The sequence below is a fragment of the Saccostrea cucullata genome, unplaced genomic scaffold, assembly GCF_032062105.1.
Source record: "Saccostrea cucullata isolate Sc308-1 unplaced genomic scaffold, CSIRO_AGI_Scuc_v1 ctg8266, whole genome shotgun sequence".
NCBI lineage: Eukaryota > Metazoa > Mollusca > Bivalvia > Ostreida > Ostreidae > Saccostrea > Saccostrea cuccullata.
Window position 1 is genome coordinate 4900 of NW_026927475.1, and position 17159 is coordinate 22058.

At 31.9% G+C, this 17159-nt stretch overlaps 2 protein-coding genes across 2 annotated transcripts; one reads left to right on the top strand and one right to left on the bottom strand.

The window, feature by feature from the left end:
- Positions 1 to 690: 690 nt before the first annotated feature.
- Positions 691 to 5821, top strand: LOC134274596 (fibroleukin-like). The gene is made up of 5 exons (XM_062756870.1): positions 691 to 753; positions 933 to 1029; positions 1110 to 1274; positions 5292 to 5551; positions 5700 to 5821. The coding sequence occupies exons 1-4, from the start codon at positions 727 to 729 to the stop codon at positions 5549 to 5551; spliced, it is 549 nt and encodes a 182-aa protein (XP_062612854.1). The 5' UTR covers positions 691 to 726; the 3' UTR covers positions 5700 to 5821.
- A 2229-nt stretch (positions 5822 to 8050) lies between these two features.
- On the bottom strand, positions 8051 to 14294 carry LOC134274597 (uncharacterized). Its single transcript, XM_062756871.1, has 4 exons — positions 14288 to 14294; positions 13323 to 13387; positions 9296 to 9530; positions 8051 to 8352 (listed from the first exon to the last, which is right to left on the bottom strand). The coding sequence occupies exons 1-4, from the start codon at positions 14292 to 14294 to the stop codon at positions 8051 to 8053; spliced, it is 609 nt and encodes a 202-aa protein (XP_062612855.1).
- Positions 14295 to 17159: the final 2865 nt, after the last annotated feature.

The following is a 17159-nucleotide window of genomic DNA, read 5'->3' on the forward strand; positions in this document are numbered from 1 at the left end:
TGCTCTTTGTGCAATTGTTTTAGTTTTGGTCTTTTTTGCGGTGTGCCAGTCTACCATGATTTCGAGGAAATACACCGCAAATCTGGAAATGGATAATAAGAAATCAAATGAAGACCTTTTAGGAGAACACAAGTCTACATCAGTTATAGAGTGTGCAGCGCGATGTCAAAGGGAGTGTAGTTTCTATGGGTTTAATCCTCAAATGAAGAAATGCCGCACCCACAAGACAAATTTCACGTCAGGAGTGTCTTATGAGGATGGCTGGAGTTACTACTCACAAAACTGTATGTATATCAGGGTTTTTTTGTCATTTGCCACAATATAAATTATTATTATGAATTTTTTATCGCTTAATACTTATCACTTCAATTTCTCTAATAAGAATATACTTGTTAATGTACTTCACTAACTAATGTTAATTAAGTTAACTAACTTAGCTTTAATAACAGATTACCTTAATCATTTTAAGAGCTATAATATATCCTCTTGTATATGCATAGATTGATTCCAGTATTATTTCTATAAGTTATTTCTGTACATTGTCTATAAATAATAGGATTCCAGTATTATTTTTTAGCTATCTTTTATGGAATGTGAGTTTTTTTTTCTGCTTTAGTCATTCCAATAGATTGTAAGGATCTTCAGTCAGATGGATACTTTAATACAGGTGTGTATGAAATCTACCCTTACGGAACCATTACCAGTCCTGTCCAGGCGTACTGCGATATGACCACAATGGACGGGGGATGGACGGTATGTAAATGATTTCTATTTAAGGGTATATTGTACAATTCATATTCACACTCAATGTTTTTGTTTTTGTTGATTAACAGAATATAGATTGAAAAAATGAATAATTTCATATTATGTCATAACATATCGATCACACAGCTGTTTAAACAAATGATTTGCAATACGTGTTAACTTTAAAGGCAATACAAAAACGAATTACTGGATCCCTGGACTTTGACAGGACATGGACGAAATATAAAAATGGTTTTGGTTCACCGGAACAGGATGTTTGGGTTGGTAAGTGTACATTGCTTTCAAATAGGAACTTTTTATTCCCTCAAAGTTTGAAAAAAAATCGTGCGGCAGGTATAATACAGGAAATGAACTTATCCATCTGTTAACAAAAGAAAACTCGGCCCTTTATGTGTCCATCACTCTCCAGAATGGTACAACGCTGTATGAAATATACGATAGATTCTCTGTCTCCGACGAAGCAGGAAAATATCAACTCTTTCTTGCAGGACCTGCCACGGGGACCCTAGGTAAGTGTATTCATGTTATTTCTTAAAATTAGGTTCAAATTATGTATATCATCATGATTATTCTTTTCTGTATTAAAGATTGTAAAGTTCTTAAAAAAAGGGAAAGATGTTTTTTTTCTGATATTCTGTATACGTTTTTGATTCCACGTTTATTAAACGTTTAATATTTCAGAATATTATTTGCAGGTACAATTCACATATTCAGCAGATATTAAATTTTTTATTGTTAAGAGGCAGTCCATCGAAAAACCAGGCAGTATTGTATTAATAGGCGGCACATCGAATGTGACGTATATTTGATATTTTATTAAAAACAATATCAATAAAAACAATATCAATGTAGTTCAAAAGGAATAATGTAGGTCAGAAACAAAGAACTGTAATTTCTAATACATTTTAAACAGGATTATATTTCACACTTCACAAAATCTATAAATATTTTATCTTTTTCTTTAAAAAATAAAATCGGGTGGAAAAACAATTTTGATAGTAGTTTTCTGGCAAAATATATAGACGTTTTTGTGAAGTTTGTGATGCAAGAGTTATCTCCCGTGACATTGGTAAAATCTGCTAAACACATTTTTATCGGAATCCTAGTGAAAAAGTTAGAATCGATACAATTTAGAAAATTATTAAACCAAAAAAAAAACTAATTTATTTTCAAAATATAATTAATTTTCGCCCCCCAAACGTAAAATTTAGATAAAAATTGGCTAATTAATCAGTTTGAAATCACGTTTCCATTTATTTATCAGTGACGTCATATACCTGACTAATATTGAGTCACAATGAAATTTTGCGAGTTTTCCAGAGAAGTTAATAAATTCTTTGCGTAAATGTAAAGAAAAAAAATTAAATGATTTCTTTTTTTCTGTGTAACTACTCTGCCGAATCCATTTTTATATAAAATTCTTAGATGTAATAAACAATTCCGTTTTGATAAGTAAAAAAATAAATGATTGAAACTTTTTTTTTCTGTGTAACTATGATTTGCCGAATAATTAATTTTTATATAAAACATTCTTATAAAGTTTAAACAATTGGATGTTTTGATTTACACAACACTTTTATTACATGTGATGAAATGTTTACTTCATGATATTTGTAAAAACTATTTATTTTATCTGATTTACTATGATTTGCGTAAGAATAATTAAGGAAGTGTTTAAAAAAAAAAATTCTTATAAAATGTGTTATAAAAATATATTTGTTTTAGATTACTGACAACATTTTATAATTTGAAACTAAAACTGAAGATATTTGTAAAAAGTGAAAATATATTTATCTTTATTATTATCAATTTTTTTTAATTAGTGCGATTGAAACAATGGACACACTCACATTTAAAATAAAGTTTAAACATGAATACCCCCTGAAAAATTCTAAAAATACATTTTTTAAATAATTACTGCATGAACTCCCCCTTATGCTTTTTGCACTTGCGATATATCAGCTCTTATTTAAACACTATATCAGTTATTTTCTTATTTATATAAAATGAAAATTTGTAAAAGAGGACATTATTTGTTTTAATAAGGCAATGATTGAATAAAAAAAACTTTTTACATTTAAAATAGTTTAAACATAAAAATATTTTCTGCAATTTAGCCAAGTTTTCGTCACTGATAAATTTTTTTTTTAAAATAAAAAAAGAAATTTTACTTGGAAATAAGATAATGAAGTTAGAAAATTGTTGCTCTCAGATGTTGCGATAATGCATGTACAAATACATTTTTTGAAATAATGATAATAATCAGTTATTTACATGTAATCTTTATATAAATATCAAAATTTTAATATACACATTGAATCTATAAGTTACACTCATTTAAAAACAGAAAACTGACTGAAAAGAAATAAAAAAAGCATATTTTTTTCGTGATAAATTATAATGAAGATATTTCTAAATTTAAAAGCCAAGTTGAAATTACCGATCCCGATCGAAAATAATGCAAAATTAATCAATTTATTAAAGGCACCTGCCACCTATATAACAGGTAAAAAATAAAAAAGTAATCTTTTAACAACATTGGAAAAAAGAGCCAAATTTAATGAAGATAGAAATACTGTCTATTTCAGTAATGTGTGGAATGCATGTACAAAAACACGTGTTTTTTTACAAATTACTAAGTGTGAAAACCAAAACATGCAAAAAAACAATAAGATTTGAATGTCGTGAACACGGAAAAATAATTTCCGGATTACTTAATAATACACTACATTAACAAACCAGTTTAATATACGGTTTAATTTGGGAAAAATCATAGATAAAAGGTAAATTTGACTCCTTTTATTTCTCTCAATATTCCTGTCGCCGAAATATGGCTGAAATACTGCCGACTCGGCGTTCAACAATAATAATCAATAACAATCAATATAATGTTCCCAAGATTTTATTAATCAAAAGTTAAACTTTGTATTTTAACATGAGGAAAAAATGTGTCATAGTAATGTATTGGATTTTATAACGTATCGAAAATTTGATACTGAATTCAAAAAGTCACCTGTAAACTAAATTTTGGACCACATATTTTTTTTCTTAAGAAATATAATTTGGAGTCTTATTCATTATAAAATAAAAGATAAGAGTCTATGCTATAAATGATATTGATTGACACATTCAGCATCTGAGTATCTGTTGCATATAAAACTAAATAAAAACGTAGTAATTTTTTTACCCTCATGTTGACCTTTTTGCATTTAAAATTAGGCATTTACCAAATGGACTAGAGGACCACTAAATTTTTTTTTATGTTTTCATGTGTAAACACTTACTTTACTAAGTCTACATGCAAAAAATAATTAAAATTCATGACATGAGATGTGCCACCTATTGCCTGGTTTTTCAGTGGACTGCCACTTAAATACTAGTAGATAAAATTTCTTATTATACATTTTATGTACAAGAAAAATTATTTTAATTTTCTTTAACAAACAAATTCAATAATAACATCTGTTCAACATTGCTATTTAGCTTGGGTTTCTTGATAATTTTTGATAAATTACATTTTAACTAATACGGAAAAAGTTTACAGAGTATGATAGTCTGATTTTCAATGATTTATATTTTTTCTACCACGGAATAGGAAAATTACAGTGCGTCATTAATCCTAAATGTCGAAAGGTTTACGAAAATTCGATGATAAAAAGATTTTGATCGGTTAAATATTCAAATAAAAAAGCTTAAAAAGCCAAATTCAAAAGACCTCAACGCGTTTCACATTTACATTTTTATAAAACTAGTAGGAAATCTACCATCTTAAAACATTCACAGAAACACCATATCTTATCTCGTTATTAATGATTTACTTAGTATTGCATGTAATACATGTTTGAAGGCACGGTCTCGGACAAATATTAAAATATCATTTTTTCATATTTTCTAAAATTTCAAATGACCTTTAACCCCCCCCCCCCCCCCCAACAATACCATGCTTAAAAGCGTAACACGTCTGTTGTTTATTGTTATACTAGAGAGGATGCTATGTGAATTGTGTAATGTTTTGTTGTCTTGTATTATTTTGGATGCTATGTGAATTGTGTAGTGTTTTGTTGTCTTGTATTATTTTTATCTCTCCGTACAGGAATCAACACGTTAAACAATGTATTTCAGACGTACTTCAGTATTAAGATTAATTTGATGTAAATGAATGATTATTATCTCTGTTATATATTTTCTCTAATTCTGCAGATGCCAGTATGATAGACACCAGGGATTCTACGGCTGAACTAAATAAATATTATCGCTCTACCCAGCACCTAAAGCCGTCTATCTTAGAAGTACCTCAGTATTATTATTGACAATTAGATTAAAAATATATAAATCAATTAACTTTGTGATTCTTTTTGTTTGATTTTACAGGGGACAGTATGTTAAATACAGGTTTTATTTTACCACGATCTGTCTGGGATGTTCTTCTCCACCCAGACAGAGGTCACGACGAGTATAGTGGATATAAATCTACTGATCTATTTTAAACAAGTGTCCATGTATATTTTTCTTTTTTAATTCTACAGGAGACAGTATGTTGGACACTGGTTATTCTAACTTAGATCTGTCTGGGATGTCCTTCAGTACCCCAGACAGAGATAACGACGTAGGTGCTGGTAACTGTGCTGTTTACAGTGACCGTAGAGGAGGCTGGTGGTTTAACTTCTGTCACCGAGCCTTCCTTAACGGTCAATGGTCCCCGGAGTCCTGGTACAGACCATGGTACCCCACAGTAACGAGTGGGACATCAGTGAAGGGGACCACCATGATGGTCAGACGGTACTAGGTAAACATCATTACATCTTAATATCCATTTTTTTTTCTTTTTGTATTACTCTGAAAATTTTCAGTTATAAAAGTTGTTTTTTTAATAGAAAAAATATGCTATCATACATTTATCTGTGAAGTATTAATTTTAATTTTTTTTTTAACAGACGAAAGATCATCCATGGATTACGGAAACCCCCAAGAGACGATTTTAAATTAATTTTTATCGCTGAGTTTTTTTTTAATATTTAACATCAAGTAACAAACAGTAAAAGAAGGTGGTTGAACGGATTTGCAAAGCGATACTGGATGTATTCAGTAAAAGATGTATTTTATATGTGTTGTAATAAATTTGAAAATAGAAATATTTCGTTCTTTTTTCCAAACACTGATAAATGGAGATAACTGGGCGGAGAATTAGGATGAAGATTACTTTATTGTTAAACCTATTACAGTGGAACCTGTTTAATCCGACACATGCAATACTCTTTACTGTGATTTCAGCCATTTAATTTCATTTGTCATTTATAATTATCTCAATGATCTTTACACGCTGCAATACTACATCTTGTTTATTCCAACACATATATTTTTAATCTGTTCCCCGTGCATGTCGGATAAAACAAGTTTCATTGTAATAAAGATGTTAAGATATATTTTTTTTAAATCGACTGTAATTTTTTATTGTGTGTTTTTTTTTTATTTCAAAACACTCTAACACAGATCGGGGATTAAAAGGTTACATTTGTAATACGCGTTTTATTTTGACGTCACAAATCTTAAAAGCAAAATTTGAGATCATTTAAATTCATTATTTAGGTTAGAGATAATTTAAGTAGGTTAGAAAAAAAATCAAATTTGCAAAACAAGACAAGGAGTTAGAAAAAAAAATGAGCACCGATTCATTATTTTTTGAAAGATGTTATCTTATATTTACAACTGCTTTTGCAAATAAAAAGCAAGCTAACATTAATCAATATGTTTGCTAAAACTTTTGTAATTATGAGACTACATCTTTAAAAAATGATTCAATATGTGTGACAAGTCATTCTCCTTTATGCAATGTGTATACGATGGTTTATATACTAGTATATCCAAAAATTTGATAGACTACAACTTGAAATTTGTTATTAAATCAATAGGAAAAGTTTTAGGAGCTAATGATAAAAATTCAAGAAAAGTTTGTGAAACAAAGAGGCTTATGATAAATGTTGTCGTTTGCAGGTCAAACACCAAGGTCAATATAAAAGTAGTTTTGGTACCAAAAGAAAAGTTCCTCACAATGAGTCTACCTTCTAAAATAAAAACCATAAAAGCAGCAACAGTTCAGTAATTATGACCAAAGTTAGAGATTTTCAAAAGTAGGTCAAACTGGACAAGGTCAAGGAGTCAATATTAATGATGCACAAAAAAATTTCAGAAAGAATACACAGGTGAAATTTAAAAGTCACGAAATCAACCATTCAAAAGTTATTACCAAAGTTTTTCAAAAGAGGTCAAAGTCTGATGTCCAAATAAAAGGATAAAAATATAAAAAGAAAATATTGGTATTCAAGAGAAGCTCTTACCACAAGAAATGAACCCGTAAAATAGTTAACCCCTAGCACAAAATATTCAGTAAATACGTCCAAAGTTAACGTTTTTGAAAAGTAGGTCAAATCCATAAGATCAAGGTTAAAGGCCATTACTGTTTGTACTCAAGAGAAAATCTTATCAAAATATGAGCGTAAGGAATATAATATCACTTGATTTAACCGTGTAAAAGCTATGCTAAGCTTTAAATTTTGAAAATTTCCTTAAAAGTGAGTCAAACATAAAGGAAAAAGTCATAAATATTTTTACCCTAGGAAAAGTTTTTACACATTGAATACACCAGTGAAATATTAATCCATAGTTCATGTGACCAAGGCTCAAATTCCAAATTCCAAATTGACCGTCAAAATAAAGAAAAAAACCTGTGAAATATGAAATTCATAGCTCAAACCAATTAAAGGCTGTAGTCAGGGCTAATTGATTTCCCCACTTACAGATAAATCAGGAAAAAAAATAACAAACAAACAGACAACTGGACCGACCGTCCTAGGAAAATATATTTGCCCCTTATTTTTTGGATTACGGATAGAAATTTTAAAAACAACACTTTGTGCTAAAATGTTTGTATGTATGGTGAGAGGAGATCCCAGTCAGTTTCCTTGGGAAAATAACGAAACAATATAATGCACTGTCTGTCTTTGTGTACATGCTATTCATAGTTTATTTAAAACATGAGGATAAACCTAGATCTCTTCCGAGGAGACGAATATACAATCCGAGGATAAATTTAGATCTCTTCCGAGGAGAGGAATATACGATCCGAGGATAAATCTAGATGACTTCCGAGGAGACGAATATACGATCCAACGTTAACTTAAGAATACTCCATTTAATGATTTAGAACTTTATACACCATGCTTAATGAAATTATATAACAAAAGATAATGGTTGCAAATGTTTATTTTAATTAAAAGAGAATGAATCATTATGTAACAGAACACTCTTCATGCTCCAAATAAAATGGAGAATCCTCACAAATAAAGGGAAGTTTTAGTCCGTCTTCTCCTGTATAGTACGTGTAGTTTCTCTCAGTCACCCAGCGCCACCTGCCGTCGTTATGATAAGTCAAAAGGAGGCCAAAGATTGGGTCAACTGCTGTCTCGCCCTCATCGTTAGGATTCCAGTTCTGATACGTCACTGGTGTCCAATTATCAAAAATGAGTCTTTCATTGTCGTCAAATGTCAAAACATTGGCACGAAATGCAAATGAACCGTTGAGATCAACTTCTGCAGAAAAGGACAAGAAAAAATTATATCATCTTCAAATTTGAAACACCACTGATACAATATGAGTTGTTGCTTTACATCCTGAATGCTCTAAAAATTATAAAATTTGATCCGCTGTATCCAAATTCAGTAGACATTTGAAGGGAAAGTATTCTCTTTTTTGCGTCGTGGTATGTGTAACAATAGAATATTTTCTAACGAGCATAAGCAAACCTAAGCCAAACTTTATTTCAATTTGAATAACAAAGGAATATAATGTTTATGGGTGAAATTAGAAATAAACAATTTTGATACACTGCAGAAATATATTTTCCAGATTTAATCTGCAGATTTTTATTTAAAGTTTAAAATCAGATTTGTAGAAAGCAAAAAAAAAAAAAAAAATCTAAATAACTTTTTATCAAAGGTGTTAAAATATAATCTACATATTTCTTTATTAAAGAGTATAAATTTTTAATCAATTGCATTGTAGAGAAATTTGACAAAAATATATTTGTTATTGTATGCATTGTTACCCAGGTGTATAAGGTTTACGTCTTAAATCCTTCTAAGAAACAACAGCATGCAATAACAAGATGTGTTTGTGAAACACTGATGCCGCCATATGGCAACATGCCGAAGGATAAGCTTTCTCAATTGCAGATCAAATACGTTGGTTACCAACTAAACTCCACTAAATCGAAAGCTATGGGCAAGTTTTTGCGTACAAACGGACAAACAGACAGACACACGAAGAGAGAGAAAGAGAGAGAGAGAGAGAGAGAGAAAAAGAGACAGACAGACAGAGGGAAGGACACGACAGACACACTAGAGAACCCCGAAACTTTGTTCACGCGGGCATAAAAATGCTTTATTAACCACATTGGATATAGTCAAGTTATCTGATAAGTAGATTGTTTAAATACCCGAATGGAAACAACCATATAATGTATTGTTCAATTACCCGCATGTATGCGGTTTACGCCTAAAAGCCTCCCATATCCGTCTCCATACCAGATAAGAAGCTCTTCACCCGGCTCTACGTCACGTGACGTCATATAGAAGACGAGGCCCTCGCACGTGATAGTAACATTTTCCTGTTGATATTTGGCGGGAGAATTAACGAATCGTAACCAGTTACTACAGGCCGGATCTTCTGCATCTATGTTGTAAGTACCATTTGTCCCCTGCTTATCTACCTTTGAAAACAATAAGATCCTAATGATTATGAATGAATTTTAGTTCAGAATATGTTATAAATTTTATACTTGAATCCAAATCAAATCCATATTGATCAAAATTACTTAAAGGTAAAGAATATTTAGGGATTAAAAGAATCTGAAAAATAAAACTTTGTGAGAGTGTTGTATTTGTAATATCAGTCCCCTACCGGCAAATTTGATCTGGTTCCCTCTAAAAGTGAAAATTTTTTTTAGAAATCATTGAAGTGGAACAAAAATAAAATAATTATCTATAACTCATTAAGGTCAAGCAAAATACACAGAAGCTGGATGGACGGATAAACAGGCGGACAGGTGGGGGACCAAAGCAGAGGAAACCTTTAGTCCATCGGGTTTCACCGACAGGTGACTAGGAATATGTTACATAAATATGAAAATTCATTTCGTTTTCATACAAAAAATCAGCTCAAAATCTGTCAGTGTTTACATATAGAAAAAATGCAAAAAACAAAGTGGGACAGACAGACAGAGTTGCAGAGAATAAGCTAAACCGACAGATATACAAAAAGACGGGCGAGAGGATGGATGCACAGAAAACATTTAGTTCTTATGGTTTCACCGAAATCTTCATTAGGTTTTCATTCTGTTTGATTCGTTTTATAATTTTATCTGGCAAGAATAAAAATCCTCTTTCTTGTCTACAGTGTGAATAAAAATCCTCTTTCTTGTCTACAGTGTGAATAAAAATCTTCCTTCTTGTCAACAGTATGAATAAAAATCCTCCTTTTTGTCTACAGCATGAATAAAAATCCACCTTCTTGTCTACAGTATGAAAAAAGAAATCCTCCTTCCTGTCTACAGTGTCAATGAAAATCCTCCTTCTTGTCTACAGTGTGAATAAAAATCCTCCTTCTTGTCTACAGTGTGAATAAAAATCCTCCTTCTTGTCTACAGTGTGAATAAAAATCCTCCTTCTTGTCTACAGTGTGAATAAAAATCCTCCTTCTTGTTTACAGTGAATAAAAATACTCCTTCTTGTTTACAGTGTGAATAAAAATCCTCCTTCTTGTCAACAGTGTGAATAAAAATCCTCCTTCTTGTCAACAGTGTGAATAAAAATCCTCCTTCTTGTCTACAGTGTGAATTGAAATTCTCCTTCTTGTCTACAGTGTGAATAAAAATCCTCCTTCTTGTCTACAGTGTGAATAGAAATCCTCCTTCTTGTCTACAGTGTGAATAAAAATCCTCCTTCTTGTCTACAGTGTGAATAAAAATCCTCCTTCTTGTCTACAGTGTGAATAAAAATCCTCATTCTTGTCTACAGTGTGAATAAAAATCCTCCTTGTTGTCTACAGTGTGAATAAAAATCCTCCTTCTTGTCTTCAATGTGAATAAAAATCTTCCTTCTTGTCTACAGTGTGAATAAAAATCCTCCTTCTTGTCTACAGTGTGAATAAAAATCCTCCTTCTTGTCTACAGTGTGAATAAAAATCCTCCTTCTTGTCTACAGTGTGAATAAAAATCCTCCTTCTTGTTTACAGTGTGAATAAAAATCCTCCTTCTTGTTTAATAAAAATCCTCCTTCTTCTCTACAGTGTGAATGAAAATCCTCCTTCTTGTCTACAGTGTGAATAAAAATCCTCCTTCTTGTCTACAGTGTGAATAAAAATCCTCCTTCTTGTCTACAGTGTGAATAAAAATCCTCTTTCTTGTCTACAGTGTGAATAAAAATCTTCCTTCTTGTCTACAGTGTGAATAAAAATCCTCCTTCTTGTCTACAGTGTGAATAAAAATCCTCCTTCTTGTCTACAGTGTGAATAAAAATCCTCCTTCTTGTCTACAGTGTGAATAAAAATCCTCCTTCTTGTCTACAGTGTGAATAAAAATCCTCCTTCTTGTCTACGGTGTGAATAATAATCTCCTTCTTGTTTACAGTGGGAATAAAAATTCTCCTTCTTGTCTACATTGTGAATAAAAATCCTCCTTCTTGTTTGCAGTGTGAATAGAAATCCTCTTTCTTGTCTACAGTGTGCATAAAGATCCTCCTTCTTGTCTACAGTGTGTGTCCTTCATAAACAAAATCGTGAACTCGGAACTTCTTGCCCATGTGTCCCTGCTCCCGGAAGTGACGAAGATTTAATGGCAAATCCTAGAGGCGTGGTCTTGCTCTCAGTGTGGCAAGGAACCTAGAAAATCTTACATGTACAAGATAATGTCAAGGACACGATACAGTGTGAGCATAATTTTAAGTATAATCTTAACTGCTTACATAATTGCTTTAACTGCTAGTATGTCATTTAGATAATGACAAAGTCGGTAAAATTCTATTGTAGAGAAACTGAATGGTAGAGGTCTAGCATTAAGGAAGCTGTAAACACTGCACACAAAAGAGTTCCTTACGTCACCGATCAGAGACCTTCAATGTATGGACCAGGTTAGTGTGTTTTTGTGTTATATCTGTTGATGTATTCCCTGTGTATATATATACAGTCAAACTTGTCTTAGCGGCCACCCGAAATCAACGGCCACTCGCGGTCAGCGGCCACTTTCAGTTCCCCCCGACGATTTTTCCTATATATTTTAACTGGAATAAACGGCCACCTGTGTAACGCGGCCAGCGGCCACCCAAATCCTCCCCCAAAAGCCTTATTTACACTGTAATAGGTGGCCATTTCGTCACTTGTTGCGATCCTATCACATCTTTTAAACGCATTGGCATGGGTTATTATATCCTCGATAGTCAATTTAACCTATTGATGTAATTAAAGAAATTGCTTTTAGATACGCTGGACTCTGTGTTTATGAAAAAGAATTTTGTCCTGTTAGATTAGTTTGTAATTATTTTTCAAGAACGCCGATTGAAGAATTAAAAGAATTTAATTACAATTGATACTTTCCTCTAGCTAAAGAAATTCACACCTTTTAGATTTTGATTCCATGTAGAAGCCCTAGATTCCTACTCTTGTAAAAACAAAGTGCTTCATATGCCATGATTATCTCGTGAATTTCACTATCAAGAGACGATCGATAGGGATTAGTTACGCTCTACTGCACGTGACACCTGTGTTATGGAATGAATAAATATGCGTAAATACATCTCTCTGGTCAACTGGTTAATTTTATTTGTGTGTCTGTGTATGTTACATAGAAATTCTGACAGCTTTATAAACAATAATATTAACCAGACTTTAAAAACATCAGCAAGTAAATTAATTACCTATTCATAAAGTGGGGGGGGGGGGGGGGGTTACACTACTGACCTTTTTTTTTAACATATGAAAGTGAACATATTCTTACTTAAATTTCTATGCTTTATTTTATTTACCACTAAACTGTATTTTTGTGTATTTTCTTCTTTATAAAAAGGATAATAGTCAGGCACTGTATGTCTTTCTTCAAATGAAAATTAAAAGAATTTATTGAATATTTCAGTGTAACAAAAGCACACTGATGAATGCAAGATTTTTAACTAATATGTAGGAACAGAAACATGCACAAAACCATAAACATTTTGAATTCTTTAATATTGTTTTTAAATAAAATTGAATTATTATATATACACATAAAAAGCTTTTTTGAAATTTACCTGTTTAATTATGATTAATTAATTTAACTGTAGTGCTTAATGTTGTTTATTGACCGAATGTCCTTTTCGAGGGCAAACTGTGTTATATCTAAGTGGCCAGTTTGTATTCCCAAAGGTGGCCTATCAAAATATATATATATTTAAAATATGATATGTTTGGCATTTGTAGAATATATAACGTGAGAAAATTAACACGATGCATTTTTAATTTTTGCTGTACATACCTTTGCATTAGGAATGTGTTTATATTTAGAACTTTGTACACCATGCTTCATAAAATCTGCAAAAACTGGAAGAAGAAAAATATCAATTTGAATATTTCCTTACTTTACACGTTAGTCTATTGAGCTCGCTATAAATTTTCATCTCTGTCCTCTGAAACCAGCGTAAACCTAATTCTCAGGACAATATCAGGAATACACAAATGTTTTGTCGAAAAAAACAAGATATTTTTCACATAAAACATGTTCAAAGTGTCTATCCATGAATATACTTTTATTAATCAAGTGTGGATAATCTTTATTATCATTTTGATAAGAGACAGATTTTATATCTGAAGCTTTTTCATATAAGAGATATGATTTGTATCTGATGTATCATTATAAAGAGAAATGTTTTTATCTGATGTATCCTTGTATGAGAAATAAGCTTTATATAAGAAAATATTGTCATTGTATATAGGGTTATTTTCGCCAAGTTTTAATTTCACACTTTTGCACTTGCAAATTATTTTGCCCCGTTTTAAATTCGCCCTGTCATAATTCTGTTTAAGAAATCATACTATGTCATTTAGATTCGACCCGTTTAAAATTCGCCCAGTTGTAACGTATTTACAATTAATCGAAGGGATCGTACCTGGTCATTTCCAGGGCTTGGGGTATTCATTATTAATGATTGAAAATAATTATTCAGCACGGACAGTATATGTGATAGTGCTTCAACCACTACACTCACTGAAAATGCCTTATTCAGGACGGACAATGAGTATAGCGGCCTGGACGACGGACTGGATAGCCAATGCAGACGAACCTCAAATGGCCTTCCAAATTCACTCTTTTACTGAACAAACAGGCGAGGAATTAAGGTCAGACGACACGTTCCTCAAAAATATATAGTTTTTTCCTAAGAATTTGCCATTGAAGTATAGGTATTAAAACACGTTCCCTCACAAAAAATTAGAGTACCTTACCAGGCATTTGGCCAAGATACCATAGGTTCATATTTCTTATATAGCCCTTAGGGATAATCTTCTAAATTTTATTATGCTTGAATGTGCATGGGGTATTGTCCTACGGCGCAATGACAAAAAAAACAAGGTTTTATTAAAGAATTAAATTCAAAATAAAAGTTTTAAATACATAAGATTTGGATTAAAATTATCCTAATTCAATGTTAATTTAACGCCACTAGGTAAACAACTCTTCATGTTTCCTATCAGGAGAACAATGATGTTAATAAACCGCCACTAGGTAAGCAACACTTCATCTTACTGATCAGGGGAACAATGATGTTAATAAACCCCACTAGGTAATCAACATTTCATCTTACTGATTAGGGGAACAATGATGTTTATAAAACGCCACTAGGTAAACAACACTTCATCTTACTGATCAGGGGAACAATGATGTTAATAAACCCCACTAGGTAAACAACATTTCATCTAACTGATCAGGGGAACAATGATGTTAATAAACCGCCACTAGATAAACAACACTTCATCTTACTGATCAGGGGAACAATGATATTAATAAACCGCCACTAGGTAAACAACACTTTATTTTACTGATAAGAGGAACAATGATATAAATAAACCGCCACTAGGTAAACAACACTTCATCTTACTGATCAGGGGAACAATGATGTTAATAAACCGCCACTAGGTAAACAACACTTCATCTTACTGATCAGCTTGCAGGGGAACAATGATGTTAATAAAACGCCCATTAGGTAAACAAAACCTAATCTAACTGATCAGGAGAACAATGATTTTTATTAAACGCCACTAGGTAAACAACTCTTCATCTTACTAATCCGGGGAACAATGATGTTAATTAAACGCCACTAGGTAAACAACTCTTCATCTTACTAATCAGGGGAACAATGATGTTAATTAAACGCCACTAGGTAAACAACTCTTCATCTTACTAATCCGGGGAACAATGGTGTTAATTAAACGCCACTAGGTAAACAACTCTTCATCTTACTGATCAGGGGAACAATAATGTTAATTAAACGCCACTAGGTAAACAACTCTTCATCTTACTAATCAGGGGAACAATGATGTTAATTAAACGCCACTAGGTAAACAACTCTTCATCTTACTAATCAGGGGAACAATGGTGTTAATAAAACGCCGCTAGGTAAAAAACACTTCATCGTACTGATCAGGGGAACAATGATGTTAATTAAACGCCACTAGGTAAACAACATTTCATCTAACTTGTCAGGGGAACAATGATGTTTATAAAACGCCACTAAGTAAACAACACTTTATTTTACTGATCAGGGGAACAATGATGTTAATAAAACGCCACTAGGTAAACAACACTTCATCTTACTAATCAGAGAAACAATGATGTTAATAAAATGCTATTAGGTAAACAACACCTCATCTTACTGATCAGGGGAACAATAATGTTAATTAAACGCCACTAGGTAAACAACTCTTCATCTTACTGATCAGGGGAACAATGATGTTAATTAAAACGCCACTAGGTAAACAACAATTCATCTTACTGATCAGGGGAACAATGATGTTTATTAAACGCCACTAGGTAAAAAACACTTCATCGTACTGATCAGGGGAACAATAATGTTAATTAAACGCCACTAGGTAAACAACTCTTCATCTTACTGATCAGGGGAACAATGATGTTAATTAAACGCCACTAGGTAAACAACAATACATCTTACTGATCATTGGAACAATGATGTTAATAAAACGCCACTAGGCAAAGAATACTCCATCTTAGAAAAAAATATTCTTTGATATTTCCTTGAACATTTGAAACGGCTATAAAAAAAAATTCTAAGAGTCGCTTTTATTTTTAAATATTATTTAATTGTTCTATTTTTTTCAATTTTTAACAGATGGATATTCAAACTGGTTATACTGAAAATTTACAAAGACCGCCCATTAGTGAGATGAAACATTTCTCATAAAAAAGAAAATTTTTAAAATTCGTCATGGGATTCTATTCCTTTTTTCAATAATGTTGATTATCCCATGTTAACCCTTTACCCCGTTCATATAGCTCATGTCATATTGATTTTGTATCCTACAGTTGTGGGTCATCATGGGTTTGCCAAAGAAAGTAAAATAAAGTGGAGTCCCATATATACAAGCCTGTGTAAATAATGGATTGTGAAGTATTAAACATTGGATGAAAAGAATTTCCCATGATTTCTTTGGTTGGATATGATCAGGGATAAAAATCACACAATTTGTTGGATAAAAATAATATCCAACTACAAATCATGGGAGATTCTACATAGGTCAAATAGAAAACATTGTGAAGGATTATGATTTAAGTAGGTTTGGCGGTTGAACTATCTCCTGAAGGAATAAAAGTTTCGTTAATTTTCTCTGCCGAATGTCTCAATAAAAGCTGTACATTATTTGTGTTGTAATAAATTGAAAATCAGATATGTTTTGTTCTTTTTTACGAACACTGCGGAATGAAGATGTCTGGACAGAGAATTAGAATAAATATCGCTTTATTTAATGCATCGTAGAGTTTAGTCTCGCACCTTTACTTTCCGTGAATTTCAACATTAAATTACATTGTCCTTTTATAACATTTATCCAGAAGTGTATTAGCCCTGATACGGACGTTTTGGACTTGGTGAAACAGTGCCTAGGAAGTAGGGATGTCTCGCCCTTGAGGCTGATATATCTTTGTCTCGGCCCGTTGTCAAGGGGCTGTCTCGCCCTTAAATTTCAAATAACTGCTTCTGTTTAATTTTTGTGAATTAAGAGTAAAAGTCATATTCCAGTATTAAAACATTATATATCGAAAAATTTAACAAGGATCTTAAAAAATTATTTATTTAAACTGTAA

Coding starts and splice junctions, on each gene's coding strand:
- LOC134274596 (XM_062756870.1), top strand. CDS start 727: ATGACCACAATGGACGGGGGATGGACG. Junction 754..932: donor CAATGGACGGGGGATGGACG/GTATGTAAATGA, acceptor TTAACTTTAAAG/GCAATACAAAAACGAATTAC. Junction 1,275..5,291: donor ACCTGCCACGGGGACCCTAG/GTAAGTGTATTC, acceptor TTAATTCTACAG/GAGACAGTATGTTGGACACT.
- LOC134274597 (XM_062756871.1), bottom strand. Junction 9,531..13,322: donor AACACATTCCTAATGCAAAG/GTATGTACAGCA, acceptor TTGTTTTCAAAG/GTAGATAAGCAGGGGACAAA. Junction 8,353..9,295: donor CGTAAACCGCATACATGCGG/GTAATTGAACAA, acceptor CCTTTTCTGCAG/AAGTTGATCTCAACGGTTCA.